This window comes from Tachyglossus aculeatus, chromosome 2 (assembly GCF_015852505.1).
Source record: "Tachyglossus aculeatus isolate mTacAcu1 chromosome 2, mTacAcu1.pri, whole genome shotgun sequence".
Lineage (NCBI taxonomy): Eukaryota > Metazoa > Chordata > Mammalia > Monotremata > Tachyglossidae > Tachyglossus > Tachyglossus aculeatus.
Window position 1 is genome coordinate 50125085 of NC_052067.1, and position 14436 is coordinate 50139520.

At 47.0% G+C, this 14436-nt stretch overlaps 1 protein-coding gene across 2 annotated transcripts in view; it reads left to right on the forward strand.

Moving 5' to 3' along the window:
* Nucleotides 1-14436, forward strand: part of RPS6KA2 (ribosomal protein S6 kinase A2) — a 200263-nt gene that overhangs the window by 109775 nt on the left and 76052 nt on the right. For both annotated transcript variants that reach the window (XM_038759371.1, XM_038759380.1), the window contains 2 exons: nucleotides 2067-2137; nucleotides 4640-4728. In XM_038759371.1, coding sequence (XP_038615299.1) covers nucleotides 2067-2137; nucleotides 4640-4728 — 160 coding nt within the window. The remainder of the gene's footprint in view (nucleotides 1-2066; nucleotides 2138-4639; nucleotides 4729-14436) is intronic.

Genomic DNA, 14436 nt, shown 5'->3' on the forward strand with positions numbered 1-14436 from the left:
TTTGTTGAGCATTTAATCCGCGCCTAGCACTGTACTAAGCACTGGGTAGATGTAACGAAATCAGATCAGAGATAGTTCCTGTCCCACATGGGGTCACACTCTAAGGGGGAGGAGGGAGGACAGCTATTGAATCCCCATTCTTCATATGAGGAAATTGAGGCACAGAGACCTTTAAGTGACTTGCCCAAGGTCATCCAGCAGGCAAGTGGTAGTGCCAGAATTATTATTATCATTAATAATAATAATAATAACAATAAGAATAATAATGATGATGGCATTTATTAAGCGCTTACTATGTGCAAAGCACTGTTCTAAGCGCTGGGGAGGTTACAAGGTAATCAGATTGTCCCACGGTAATAATAGCATTTGTTGAGCCCTTACTACATGCTAGGCACTGTTTAAGTGCTGGGGTGGATACAGGCAAATGAGGGTGAACGTAGTCCCTTGTCCCACAGTCTCAATCCCCTTTTTAAAGATGAAGTAACTGAGGCCCAGAGAAGTTAAGTGATTTGCCCACGGTCACACGGGAGACAAGTGGCGAGCCGGGATTAGAACCCACGACCTCCTGATTCCCAAGCCCAATCCCTATCCACTACACCACACTGCTTCTCATTAGAACCCAGATCTCCTGATTCCTAGGCCTGTGCCCTTTCCACTAGGCTATGCTGATTCAGTTACTCAGTCACTGCTGGTCTTACAGAAATCACCCTTTGGCTGCTAGTACTTGCCAACTTGTACTTTCCAAGCGCTTAGTACAGTGCTCTGCACACAGTAAGCGCTCAATAAACACGATTGATGATGATGATGATGATGCTAGTGAGTACCATCAGAGATTACCATTCTGATCCTTAGAAGTGGGCCAGATCAGTGCCAGAAAATGCAGACTGGCCCCGGGTTCTGGAATGCCCTTCAATTTCAAATCTTCGAGCTCCTGAGCAGCCCAGTTTCCCCAGAGAATCTTATGATGGGAAGATTTGTTCTTGTTTCCTCCTCCTCTCCCTGCTGCTTCTCTCCATCCCTTCCTTTTTGTGACTCGGAGAGGACGTGACTGGGGTGATACCAGTCTCTCTCATCTTCCTCTAGCAAGTCAAATCTGAGAACCCTGAACACGATGATAGCAGTTAGTAAAAATCTGAGCTCCAAGGAAGCAAATCCGCTTTGACCTAAGAACTGAAGCCCCACAGTGTTTCCATGACACCCAGAAGGCCAGTTACCTACTGAAGCATCTTTGAATTGCTTCTAAATCCGCTCGTCCACTGGACCAGGAAGCACTCGAATTCTTACCGCAACCCACCAGAGAACCCAGTGCTCTGCACATAGTAAGCGCTCAATAAATACGATTGATGATTCCCAGGCCCCTGCTCTTTCCACTGGGTCTTGCTGTTTGAGGTTGACTGCTGCAGATTGCCCTCTGTCCTATGCTGTCGAGCCGTCTCCGACCCATGGACGCGTCTCTCCCAGAGCCCCCACTTCCATCTGCAATCGTTCTGGCGGTGTTTTCTTGGTAAAAATACGGAAGTGGTTTCCCGCGGTAAACTTGAATTTCCGCCCTCGACTCCCTCCCATGCCACCGCTGCCCAGCACAGGTGAATTTTGACTCGTAGCACATTGCCTTCCCCTCACTTAGCTAGGAGGGGAATGGGATAGGCCTCTGCTTGACTCTCCCTCCTGTAGTCGAGACTGGTAGAGCACTGGAAACTCTCCCGGTGCCATCCTGAGAGGTGGGTGTAAGGATTGGTAAGCATCTCGGTAATCCCACCTTGCCCGAATTTCCAAAACTGAGCAATGGGAAGGCAGCATTGACAGGGCGGAGAGCCAGGAGACCCAGTTCTCGTCCCGATCTTGCCGCTTGTCCTCTGTGACGCCTTGGGCAAGTCAGCCTCTCTGGGCCTCGGTTACCTTATGCATAAAATGGGGATAAAATCCCAGTTCTCTCTCTCTCGTATATCATGAGCCCCATGTGGAAGGGGGTCTGTGTCTGATCCATTTATCTCATATCTACCCCAGCGCTTGGCACAGAGCCAGTGCTTAATTAATACCGTTACCATTCATTTTTTTCTTCGCAGTTTGAGATGCTGACGGGATCACTGCCGTTTCAGGGGAAGGACAGAAAGGAGACAATGGCGCTCATCCTCAAGTGAGTCCATAAATTTCCACTTTTGCACAAAACCCATCAGATTCACCCATAATGCTCACTGTGCTTCATTATCATCTCTCCCACCTCCAACCTCTCGCTCCTGCCCCTCCTGCCTGGGACTCCGTCCCCTTCACACCCAGCAGACCGCAGATCTCCCCATCTTCAACATCCTTCTGAAATCACGTATTCTTCATGAGGCCTTCCCCAATTAATCTTTCTTTTCCCCATCCCATAGCCCCCAACTATCACTTCAGCCCTTCCACATCACCTAAGCACTTGGATTCTCACAATACGTCCCTTTATCATAATAATAATAGTAATAATGGTATTTGTTAAATGCTTACTGCGAAGTCACTGTTGAAAGCGCTGGGGTGGATACAGGATAATCGGGTTGGACACGGTCCCTGTCCCTCATAGGGCTCACCATCTTAATCCCCATTTTACAGCTGAGGTAACTGTGGCTCAGAGAAGTGAAGGGATTTATCCAAGGTCACACAGCAGGCACGTGGCAGAGCTGGGATTAGAACCCAGGACCTTGTAACCTGGGTTCTAATCGCAGCTCACTAGGTTGTCTGTTGTGCAACCTTGGGCAAGTCACTTAACCTCTCTGTGCCTCAGTTATCTCATCTGTACAGTGGGGTTTAAGAGTGTGAGCCCTATATGGAACGAGAACTGCTTCCAATCCGATTCTCGGGCTGGACACAGATTACCCCAGTGCTAGAGTGGTGCTTGGCGTATAGTAAGTAGAGAAGCAGCGTGGCTTAGTGGAAAGAGCAGGGGCTTGGGGGTCAAAGGACTTGGGTTCTAATCCTGGGTCTGCCACTTGTCTCCTGTGTGACCGTGGACAAGTCATTTGACTTCTCTGTGCTTCAGTTACCTCATCTGTACAATGGGGTACATCTGTACAAAGTGCGAGCCCCACTTGGGACAACCTGAGTACCCTGTATCTACCCTAGTGCTGAGAACAGTGTTTGGCACAGAGTATGCGCTTAACAAGTACCATTATTATTATTAATTATCATTATTATAGTAAGTGCTTAACAAGTACAATTAAAAAATAGCACATGGGTTGAATTATCCCATTTAATATTCATTCAGTCATATTTATTGAGTGCTTGCTGTGTGAAGAGCACATTGCCAAGCTCTTGGGAGAATACAAGATAACAACAAACAGACACACTCCCTGCCCACAGTGAGCTTACAGTCTAGAAGACGAGCTTGTTCCTGTGAACCAAGTGGAGTCAACGTTACGTCCATCACCAAAGGCTGCCGTTTTTTGGCTGGCGGTCAGAACAGTCATTCTGTGACGCCCGACGGGACACGCAAGTTTGCTGATCACCTCTAGTTACACTCGAGATTGGCTTGGAAAGGATGACCATGGCATGAGCCAGGTCCTCTCCCATCCACTCCATCATTCATTTAGTCATTCAGTCGTATTTATTAAGCACTTTCTGAGTGCAGAGCACTGTACTAAGCTCTTGGGAAATGAAAATTCAGCAATCAAGAGTAACAGTCCCTGCCCACGGTGAGCTCACCTTCTTGAGGATGAGGGCTAGGCAACCCTCTTTATCAGTCAGCTGTCAGTGTACAGGCTTCTAGGCTGCTTTCTGGATCATTGATTCAACAGTCTCTGGTGTTGGCTCTTTGCCCGGGGCTTTGGTTTTTCTTTTTATGTTATTTGTTAAGCACTTACTCTGCGTCAAGCACTGTTCTGAGTACTGGGCAAGATACGAGTTAATCAGGGCAGACAGTCCCGGCTCCTCATGGGGTTCACAGTCTAAGTAGGAGGGCTTGGAGAAATACACCACTCATCATCATCATCATCATCAATCGTATTTTTTGAGCACTTACTGTGTGCAGAGCACTGTACTAAGCGCTTGGGAAGTACAAGTTGGCAACATATACAGTCCCTACCCAGCAGTGGGCTCACAGTCTAAAAGGGGGAGACAAGTACATTCAGTCAGTCCATCGTATTTACTGAGCACTCACTGTGTGCAGAGCACTATACTAAGTGCTTAGGCAACTCACTTAAACCCTCTGGGCCTCAATTTCCTCAGCTGCAAAATGAGTCTTTTAGACTGTGAGCCCACTGTTGGGTAGGGACTGTCTCTATATGTTGCCAATTTGTACTTCCCAAGTGCTTAGTACAGTGCTCTGCACATAGTAAGCGCTCAATAAATACGATTGATGATGATGATGATGAGAATAAAATAGATTGTAAGCCATGAGTGAGGCAGGGACCGTGTCTGATCTGATAACCTGGTATCTACCCCAGTACTTAACACTTAGTAGATGCTTAATAAGTACTAGTGGTGGAGGCGGCGGTGGTGGTGGTAGAAGTAGAAAAGTGCCCAGTAAACATCACTGACGGATTGACCGATTTGGGGTTTCTGTTTTGCCGTGCATCGGATATGCGGTCCAGATATTGTGAATTTGAAAGGCTCTTCAGAGAGCTCTTTTCCCTGCTCTGTCTCCATCCCGAACGCCTTCTGTGTCTTTCAGGGCCAAACTAGGGATGCCTCAGTTCCTGAGCCTCGAAGCCCAGAGTTTGCTGCGAGCACTCTTCAAGAGGAACCCCGCCAACCGCCTAGGTATGGCTCTCCCTCGCCACTCTGCCCTACCGTGCCCCCCTCGTCGTGACGGGGGTGGCGGGCCCGACCATACAGCCACTCACATATTGACCGTTATTTGAGAACATCGGATTTCAACTGATTGTGCAAGAGACAGGAAAGCCCCCGGGGATGGCACTGGAAGCCAAAACCCATCGTGCGGGAATTCAGGACATGGAATGAATTCATAAATGCCATTGCCGGCTGGAAATTCTAAATTCTAAGTCCTCTGGATTGTGTTGCATGGATAATATTGTAGACAGATAAGCGTCCAGCATCCAGCAGTTTTGGCATATTTGCCAGGATCCGTTTCTGGATATTTCTGCAAAATTAACGCAGAATTTTATTTGTGTTTGCTTGCTTGGCTCCAATTTAGCCATGTAAACATGCTAAGAGTAACAGTGATCAGAGGCTCTTGCTTGATGCAGAGAGGAAAGGACAACCACTGGCGGGATTTGAGGAATGAGAAAACCTGTGCAAATAACAGTTTGGTTTTTTTTTAAATAAAAAAAGATCTGAAAAGCAGGGTGAAGTACCAACTGGGGAGGAGAGAAACTGGAGGATAGGGAAGCAGTGTGGCCTAGTGGAAAGAGCCCAGGCCTGGGATTCAGAGGACCTGGGTTCTAATCCCAACTCCACCACTTACCTGCTGGGAGACCCTGGGCATGCCATTTAACTTCTCTGTGCCTCAGTTCCCTCATCCGCAGAATGGAGATTCAATACCTGTGCTCCCTCCTTACTTTGAATGTGACCCCCATGTGGGACCTAATTATCTCGCATTTTTCCCCAGCACATAGTAAGTGCTTAACAAATATTATCTGAGGCAGAATGGTGGCCATTTGGAAGGAGAGGAAAGGTCAGATTCTGAAAATTGTTGCGGAGGAAGAAGCGACAGAATTTAGTAACAGACTAAAAATGGCAAGAGGTAAGGAAAATCGGGATAACAGGAAAATTGTAGTCTTGAGAGACAGGGAGGTGGTGACACTGCTTTTGGGTTTCTTCCCCTTAAGAACTTAGATATTCTCCCCACCTTCAGCCTCACAGTCTTTAACCTCCTTGTGGGCAGGAATAGTCTGCAACTACTGTTTTGTTTTGTTTTTTATTGTGTTTATAAAGCACTTTGTGTCAAGCACTGTTCCAAGTGCCGGAGCAGATACAGACACAGTCCCTGTCGGACGTGGGGCTCAGGGAGAACAGGTATTGAATCTCCATTTTGCAGTTGAGGAAACTGAGGCACAGAAAAGGGTGGATTTTAGCCCAAGGTCACCCAGCAGTCATGTAGTAGAACTGGGATTTCGCACTCAGGTTCTCTGGCTCTCAGGCCCAGGCTTTATCCACACTACTCTATGCTGCTTTCCTTTTCTACTCTGCTCTTTTGATGCTACTCTCCCAATCAATTAATCAATCAATCAATCAATCATCGGTGGTACTGATTGAGCGCTTACTGTGCTCAGAGCACTTGGGAGGGTACAATACAATAGAGATGGTAGATATGTTCCTGCCCCATAATGCATTCATTCATTCAATCATATTTATTCACTCATTCATTCAATCGTATGTATTGAGCGCTTACTGTGTGCAGAGCACTGTACTAAGCGCTTGGGAAGTACAAGTCGGCAACATCTAGAGACGGTCCCTACCCAACAACTGGCTCACAGTCTAGAAGGGGGAGACGGAGAACAAAACAAAACCTGTTGATGGGTGTCAAAATCATCAGAACAAATATAATTAAAGCTTTATGCACATCATTAACAAAATGAATAGAATAGTAAATATGTACAAGTAAAATAAATAGAGTAATAAAGCTGTACAAATATACATACAGGTGCTGTGGGGAGGGGAAGGAGGTAGGGATGTGGAGGAGGAGAAGAAAAGGGGGGCTCAGTCTGGGAAGGCCTCCTGGAGGAGGTGAGCTCTCACTATCAATCAATCAATCAATCGTATTTATTGAGCGCTTACTGTGTGCAGAGCACTGTACTAAGCGCTTGGGAAGTACAAATATCAAGTGCGTAAAGGGTACGGATCTAACTGTAAAGGTGACATAGAGGAGCCGGTCAAGAGGGAAAATGAGGGCTTAGTCACTAGGGCTATGAGGGGACGAAGAGAGTGGATTGAGCACTTACTGTATGCAGAGCACTGTACTAAGTGCTTTACAACAGCAAACAGACACATTCCCTGCCCACAGTGAGCTTACAGCCTGGGGGTGGGGGGACAAACATCAATCCAAATAAGCAACATTAAAGATCTGTACACAAGTGCTGTGGTATTGGGAGGGGAGAAGAACAAAGAGAGCAAGTCAGGGCATCACAGAGGGGAGCGGGAAATGAGGAAAAGTGGGGCTTAGTCTGGGAAGGCCTCTTGGAGGAGGTGTGCCTTCAGTAAGGCTTCAAAGGAGGGGAGAGTAATTGTCTGTCCGGTGTGAAGAGGGAGGGCTTTCCAGTTCAGAGGCAGGATATGAGTGAAAGGTTGACAGTGTGAGATATGATAGGCGAGATTGAGGCACAGTGAGAGGGTTAACCATCAATCGTATTTATTGAGCGCTTACTATGTGCAGAGCACTGTAATAAGCGCTTGGGAAGTACAAATTGGCAACATATAGAGACAGTCCCTACCCAACAGTGGACTCACAGTCTAAAAGGGGGAGACAGGGAACAAGACCAAACATACTAACAAAATAAAATAAATAGAATAGATATGTACAAGTAAAATAAATAAATAAATAGAGTAATAAATATGTACAAACATATATACATATATACAGGTGCTGTGGGGAAGGGAAGGAGGTAAGATGCGGGGGATGGAGAGGGGGACGAGGGGGAGAGGAAGGAAGGGTCTCAGTCTGGGAAGGCCTCCTGGAGGAGGTGAGCTCTCAGCAGGGCCTTGAAGGGAGGAAGAGAGCTAGCTTGGCGGATGGGCAGAGGGAGGGCATTCCAGGCCTGGGGGATGACGTGGGCCGGGGGTCGATGGCGGGACAGGCGAGAGCGAGGTACGGTGAGGAGATTAGTGGCGGAGGAGCGGAGGGTGCGGACTGAGCTGTAGAAGGAGAGAAGGGAGGTGAGGTAGGAGGGGGCGAGGTGATGGACAGCCTTGAAGCCCAGGGTGAGGAGTTTCTGCCTGATGCGCAGATTGATTGGTAGCCACTGGAGATTTTTGAGGAGGGGAGTAACATGCCCGGAGCGTTTCTGGACAAAGATAATCCGGGCAGCAGCATGAAGTATGGATTGAAGTGGGGAGAGACACGAGGATGGGAGATCAGAGAGAAGGCTGATGCAGTAGTCCAGACGGGAGAGGATGAGAGCTTGAATGAGCAGGGTAGCGGTTGGGATGGAGAGGAAAGGGCGGATCTTGGCAATGTTGTGGAGGTTAACATTAGAGGAGCGAAGTGTGCAGGCTGGGTTATAGAAGAAGAGAACTGAGGTGAGGTAGGAGGGGGCGAGGTGATTGACTGCTTTAAAGCCACTGGTGAGGAGTTTCTGTTTGTTGCAGAGGTGGCCGGGCAACCACTGGAGGTTCACGACGGGGGAGACATGGACTGAACGTTTTTGTGGAAAAATAGTCTGGGCAGCAGAGTGCCGTTAACCTCCTCACCATGCCTCGTTCTCCCCTGTCCCGCCGTCGACCCCCGGCCCACGTCCTTCCCCTGGCCCGGAATGCCCTCCTCCGCACATCCGCCAAGCTTCCTCCCTTCATAGCCCTGCTGAGAACTCACCTCCTCCAGGAAACCTTCCCACACTGAGCCCCCCTTTCCCTCTCCTCCTCCCCATCCGCCCCCCTGCCCTACCTCCTTCCCCTCCTCACAGCACTTGTATATATTTGTAGAGATTTATTACTCTATTTATTTTACTTGTGCATATTTACTATTCTACGTATTTTGTTAAATGATGTGCATATTGCTTTAATTCTATTTGTTCTGACGATTTTGACACCTGTCTACATGTTTTGTTTTGTTGTCTGTCTCCCCCTTCTCAACTGTGAGCCCGTTGTTGGGTAGGGACCGTCTCTATATGTTGCCGACTTGTACTACCCAAGCGCTTAGTACAGTGCTCTGCACACAGTAAGCGCTCAATAAATACAATTGGATGAATGAATGAATGATACAGTAATCAAGGCGGGGTAGGATAAATGCTGATAATAATAATAATAATGATGGCATTTATTAAGCACTTACTATGTGCAAAGCACTGTTCTAAGCGCTGGGGTAGATACAAGGTAATCAAGTTGTCCCACGTGGGGCTCACAGACTTAATCCCCATTTTTCAGATGGGGGAACTGAGGCCCAGAGAAGTGAAGTGACTTGCCCAAAGTCACACAGCTGACAAGTGGCGGAGCTGGGACTTGAACCCATGACCTCTGATTCCAAAGCCCAAGCTCTTTGTAGCAGCTTGGGTGGAGAGGAAGGGGTGTATTTTAGCAATTTATTTATTATATTAATGTCTGTCTCCCTCTCTAGACTGTGAGCTCGTTGTGGGCAGGAATGTGTCTGTTGTTATGCTGTACTCTCCCAAGCACTTAGTACAGTGCCTTGCACGCAGTAAGTGCTCAATAAATATGAATGAAAGGTCAAACCGACAGGATTTAGTGACGGAATGAATATAATAATAATGACGGTATTGTGGGTTGAACGAGAGGGGTGTGAGTTGAGAAAGGGATCCAGAATTGAGCCTTAAGGGACAGCCACAGTTAGACAGTAGGAGGCAAAGGACTGAGAGAGGTGGAAAATTATTGGTCAAATAGGAGGAGAACCAGGAGAAAATGGTCAGAAAAATCAGGGTTAAATAATGTTTCAAGGAGAAGGGGGTGGGCCACAGTGTTGAAAGCAGCTGAGCGGTCAAGGTGGATTAGAACTGACTATAGTATAGATTTGGCAAGGGGGCAGTTATTGGTGACCTAGGAGAGAGTGATCTCAGTGGATCAAGGGAAGCAGAAAACAAATTGTAGGTAGTCGAGCAGTCTTTTGTTATGGACATACATCTACTTCCAAACCTCCAGCCCATTCACACTTCGGGTGACATCTCTTTGCTCCCCAGGAAGCAAGGGGGCCTTAAATAACTGCCACCCTTATTCTGTGATGGATATATTTACAGTCTCCCTCACTTCTCTAATTCCATAGATTGCTTTCTTGTCCCCATGATAGAAAACCCACCCCCATTCTTCAGTCCTCTTCCTCCTCCTTCCCTTCTCAAGCAAATCGGGGGGAAAAAGTTATGAGAATAGCAACAGCACGGGAAAAGAATGCTTCGGAAATGAGGCACTTAGTGACTTTGCCGGTCTACCGCTCGTTCAGATCTCTTTTCAGACTTTCAGTATTTGCCCTAGTGTTGCTATTGAGAAGCAGGGTGGCTTAGTGGAGCACAGGGGTGGAAGTCAGAAGGACCTGGGTTCTAATCATCATGTCTGCTGGATGACCTTGGACAAGTCACTTAACTTCTCTTTGCCTCTGTTACCTCATCTCTTAAATGGGATTACTAGTGTGAGCCCCTTGTGGGACAAGGATTGTGTCCAACGTGATTAATGTATTAATGTATTTATCATTGTCCTTTTCTTCTATATATTGTTTTTAGCTTTTAGTTTCATCTTTTTTAAAAGCAACGTGGCCCAGTGGAAAGAGCATGAGCTTGGGAGTCAGAGGTCATGGGTTCTAATCCCGGCTCCGCCACTTGTCTGCTGTGTGACTTTGGGCAAGTCACTTCACTGCTCTTTGCCTCAGTTACCTCATCTGGAAAATGGGAATTAAGACTGTGAGCCCCATGTGGGACAACCTGAACACCTTGTATACCCCTAGCGCTTAGAACAGTGCTTTGCACATAGTAAGCGCTTAACAAATACCATCATTATTATTATTATTAACTTGCATCTATCCAAGTACTTAGAACAGTGCTTGGCACACAGTAAGCACTTAACAAGTACTATTATTATTATTATCAGGATTATTGTTACTCTTGAGCTCTTATACTAGTAGCTGTAGTACTTATTAAATGTCTACCTGTATGCAAAGCACTGAATTGAGTGCTGGGCAAAAATACCCAGATGAAAATTAGACACGATCCCCGCATTCCTTCCTAGCTCACCCATCTAAGAATATTAAGGAGGGAAAAGGGGTTGGTGATAGACGTATAATTAATTCATTCAGTCAGTCATATTTACTGAGTGCTTACTGTGCAGAGCACTGTACTGAGTGCTTGGAAGAAGACAGTATATTCAGTGAACAGCCACATTCCCTGCCCACAGTGATATAATAATAATAATAATAATAATAATAATAATAATAATAATAATAATGGCATTTGTTAAGCGCTTACTATGTGTCAAGCGCTGTTCTAAGCGCTGGGGGAGATACCGGGTAATCAGGTTGTCCCAGGTAGGGCTCACAGTCTTAATCCCCATTTTCCAGATGAGGTAACTGAGGCAAAGAGCAGTGAAGTGACTTGCTCAAAGTCACACAGCAGACAAGTGGCGGAGCCGGGATTAGAACCCACGACCTCTGACTCCCAAGCTCATGCTCTTTCCACTGAGCCACGTTGCTTTTAAAAAAGATGAAACAATAAAAGCTAAAAATACTATATAGAAGAAAAGGACAATGATAAATACATTAAGAGGATTAAGATAGAAGAGTAACAATAACTACACTACTGCAAATACTGGGCATCTAGAAGTTTCTAGACCGTAAACTCGTCTCTGGACTGTAAGCTCATTATGGGGACCATGTATGCTAATTCTCCTGTATTGCAATAATAATAATGGCATTTATTAAGCGCTTACTATGTGCAAAGCACTGTTCTAAGCGCTGGGGAGGTACAAGGTGATCAGGTTGTCCCATGGGGGGCTCGCAGTCTTAATCCCCATTTTACAGATGAGGTAACTGAGGCCCAGAGAAGCTAAGTGACTTGCCCAAAGTCACACAGCTGGCAATTGGCGGGGCCGGGATTTGAACCCATGACCTCTGACTCCAAAGCCTGTGCTCTTTCCACTGCGCTACGCTGCTTCTTGTACTCCCCCAAGCATTTAGTACAGTGCTCTGCACATAGTCAGAGCTTAATAAATACCATTGATCGATTGGTTGATTGATAATGGGCAGCAATTGTGGATTGATTGCAAAGTAGTGATTTCTGTCACTAGCGAAGAGAAGCAGCGTGGCTCAATGGAAAGAGCCCGGGCTTTGGAGTCAGAGGTCATGGGTTCAAATCCCGGCTCCGCCAACTGTCAGCTGTGTGACTTTGGGCAAGTCCCTTAACTTCTCTGGGCCTCAGTCGCCTCATCTGTAAAATGGGGTTAAAATTGTGAGCCCCACGTGGGACAACCTGATCACCTTGTAACCTCCCCAGCGCTTAGAACAGTGCTTTGCACATAGTAAGCGCTTAACAAATACTATTGACTGAGCTCCTTGTCTTCCCTCCCAAACCTTGCCCTCTCCCTGACTTTCCCATCTCTGTTGACGGCACTACCATCCTTCCCGTCTCACAAGCCCGCAACCTTGGTGTCATCCTCGACTCCGCTCTCTCCTTCACCCCTCACATCCAAGCCGTCACCAAAACCTGCCGGTCTCAGCTCCGCAACATTGCCAAGATCCGCCCTTTCCTCTCCATCCCAACCGCTACCCTGCTAATTCAAGCTCTCATCCTATCCCGTCTGGACTACTGCACTAGCCTTCTCTCTGATCTCCCATCCTCGTGTCTCTCTCCACTTCAATCCATACTTCATGCTGCTGCCCGGATTATCTTTGTCCAGAAACGCTCTGGACACATTACTCCCCTCCTCAAAAACCTCCAATGGCTACCGATCAATCTGCGCATCAGGCAGAAACTCCTCACCCTGGGCTTCAAGGCTGTCCATCACCTCGCCCCCTCCTACCTCACCTCCCTTCTCTCCTTCTCCAGCCCAGCCCGCACCCTCCGCTCCTCCACCGCTAATCTCCTCACTGTACCTCGCTCTCGCCTGTCCCGCCATCGACCCCCGGCCCACGTCATCCCCCGGGCCTGGAATGCCCTCCCTCTGCCCGTCCGCCAAGCTAGCTCTCTTCCTCCCTTCAAGGCCCTGCTGAGAGCTCACCTCCTCCAGGAGGCCTTCCCAGACTGAGCCCCTTCTTTCCTCTCCCCCTCGTCCCCCTCTCCATCCCCCCGTCTTACCTCCTTCCCTTCCCCACAGCACCTGTATATATGTATATATGGTTGTACATATTTATTACTCTATTTATTTATTTATTTATTTTACTTGTACGTTTCTATCCTACTTATTTTATTTTGTTGGTGTGTTTGGTTCTGTTCTCTGTCTCCCCCTTTTAGACTGTGAGTCCACTGTTGGGTAGGGACTGTCTCTATGTGATGCCAATTTGTACTTCCCAAGCGCTTAGTACAGTGCTCTGCACATAGTAAGCGCTCAATAAATACAATTGATTGATTGATTGATATTATTATCATTATTATTATTAGCGAAAATTTAAATGATGTTCAGCAGTGGCAGAGCACAATACTAAATGCTGAGGAAGTATAAAGAGAACACATTTCCTGGCCATTATGGGGCTCGCAATTTATTATTATTAGCGAAAATCTAAAGGATGTTCAGCAGTGGCAGAGCACAATCCTAAATGCTGAGGAAGTATAAAGAGAACACATTTCCTGGCCATTACGGGGCTTGCAGTCTAATCTAATTTAAGGTTGAGAATTCACCCTCTTAAGGTCCCTGGGGTGGAGCAGGAGTTTCCGGGAAGTCCCCGTGACGGGTGGGCTGGGCACCTTCTTTCCCAGGCTGCGGGCCTTGGCAGTCCGGGAAAGGGAGCCATCCTGATCCTTGCTGTCTGCAAAATTATTTGCTAGCGATTTCATGGCTTCCAACCTTTCAGCTTTATAGGGTTTTCAGGAAAGAAGCACCTGCTCTGACATCATTACGGATGTGGGATCTCAATTTCTCCCGCGCTTTGTTCCCAGTACTGGGTTTTAAGGTCGGGGGGAGGAAATGTGGCCGAGTGTTGCGAGCAGCACCTCGGCTACTTCCTCTTCCGCGATAAATCCTCCCTCATCCGCAGCTTTCCCAGCCAGTCTGGCCGCAGTTCTTCCTGTCGCTAAATAGGGATGACCATCTTAGGGGTGTCCCGTCTGAGGATGTTGGGCAGGTCAGTGTGTTTTTACTTCTCAGTTGTTTTCCTTTGACAGTTCTGCCTTTATTCCAGAGAGCTTTTGAGAAACAAAAGGTTACATTGATGGTGGGGTGTTTTTTTTTGTGGTATTGGTTAAGCGCTTACTATGTGCCAGGCACTGTATTAATCGCTGAGGCAAATACAAGCTAATCATCATCGATCGTATTTATTGAGCGCTTACTGTGTGCAGAGCACTGTACTAAGCGCTTGGGAAGTACAAGTTGGCGACATTATAGAGACAGTCCCTACCCGACAGTGGGCTCACAGTCTAAAAGGGGGAGACAGAGAACAAAACCAAACATACTAACAAAATAAAATAAATCGAATAGATATGTACAAGTAAAATCAATCAATCAATCAATCGTATTTATTGAGCGCTTACTGTGCAGAGCACTGTACTAAGCGCTTGGGAAGTACAAGTTGGCGACATTATAGAGACAGTCCCTACCCGACAGTGGGCTCACAGTCTAAAAGGGGGAGACAGAGAACAAAACCAAACATACTAACAAAATAAAATAAATAGAATAGATATGTACAAGTAAAACCAAACAATCAATCAT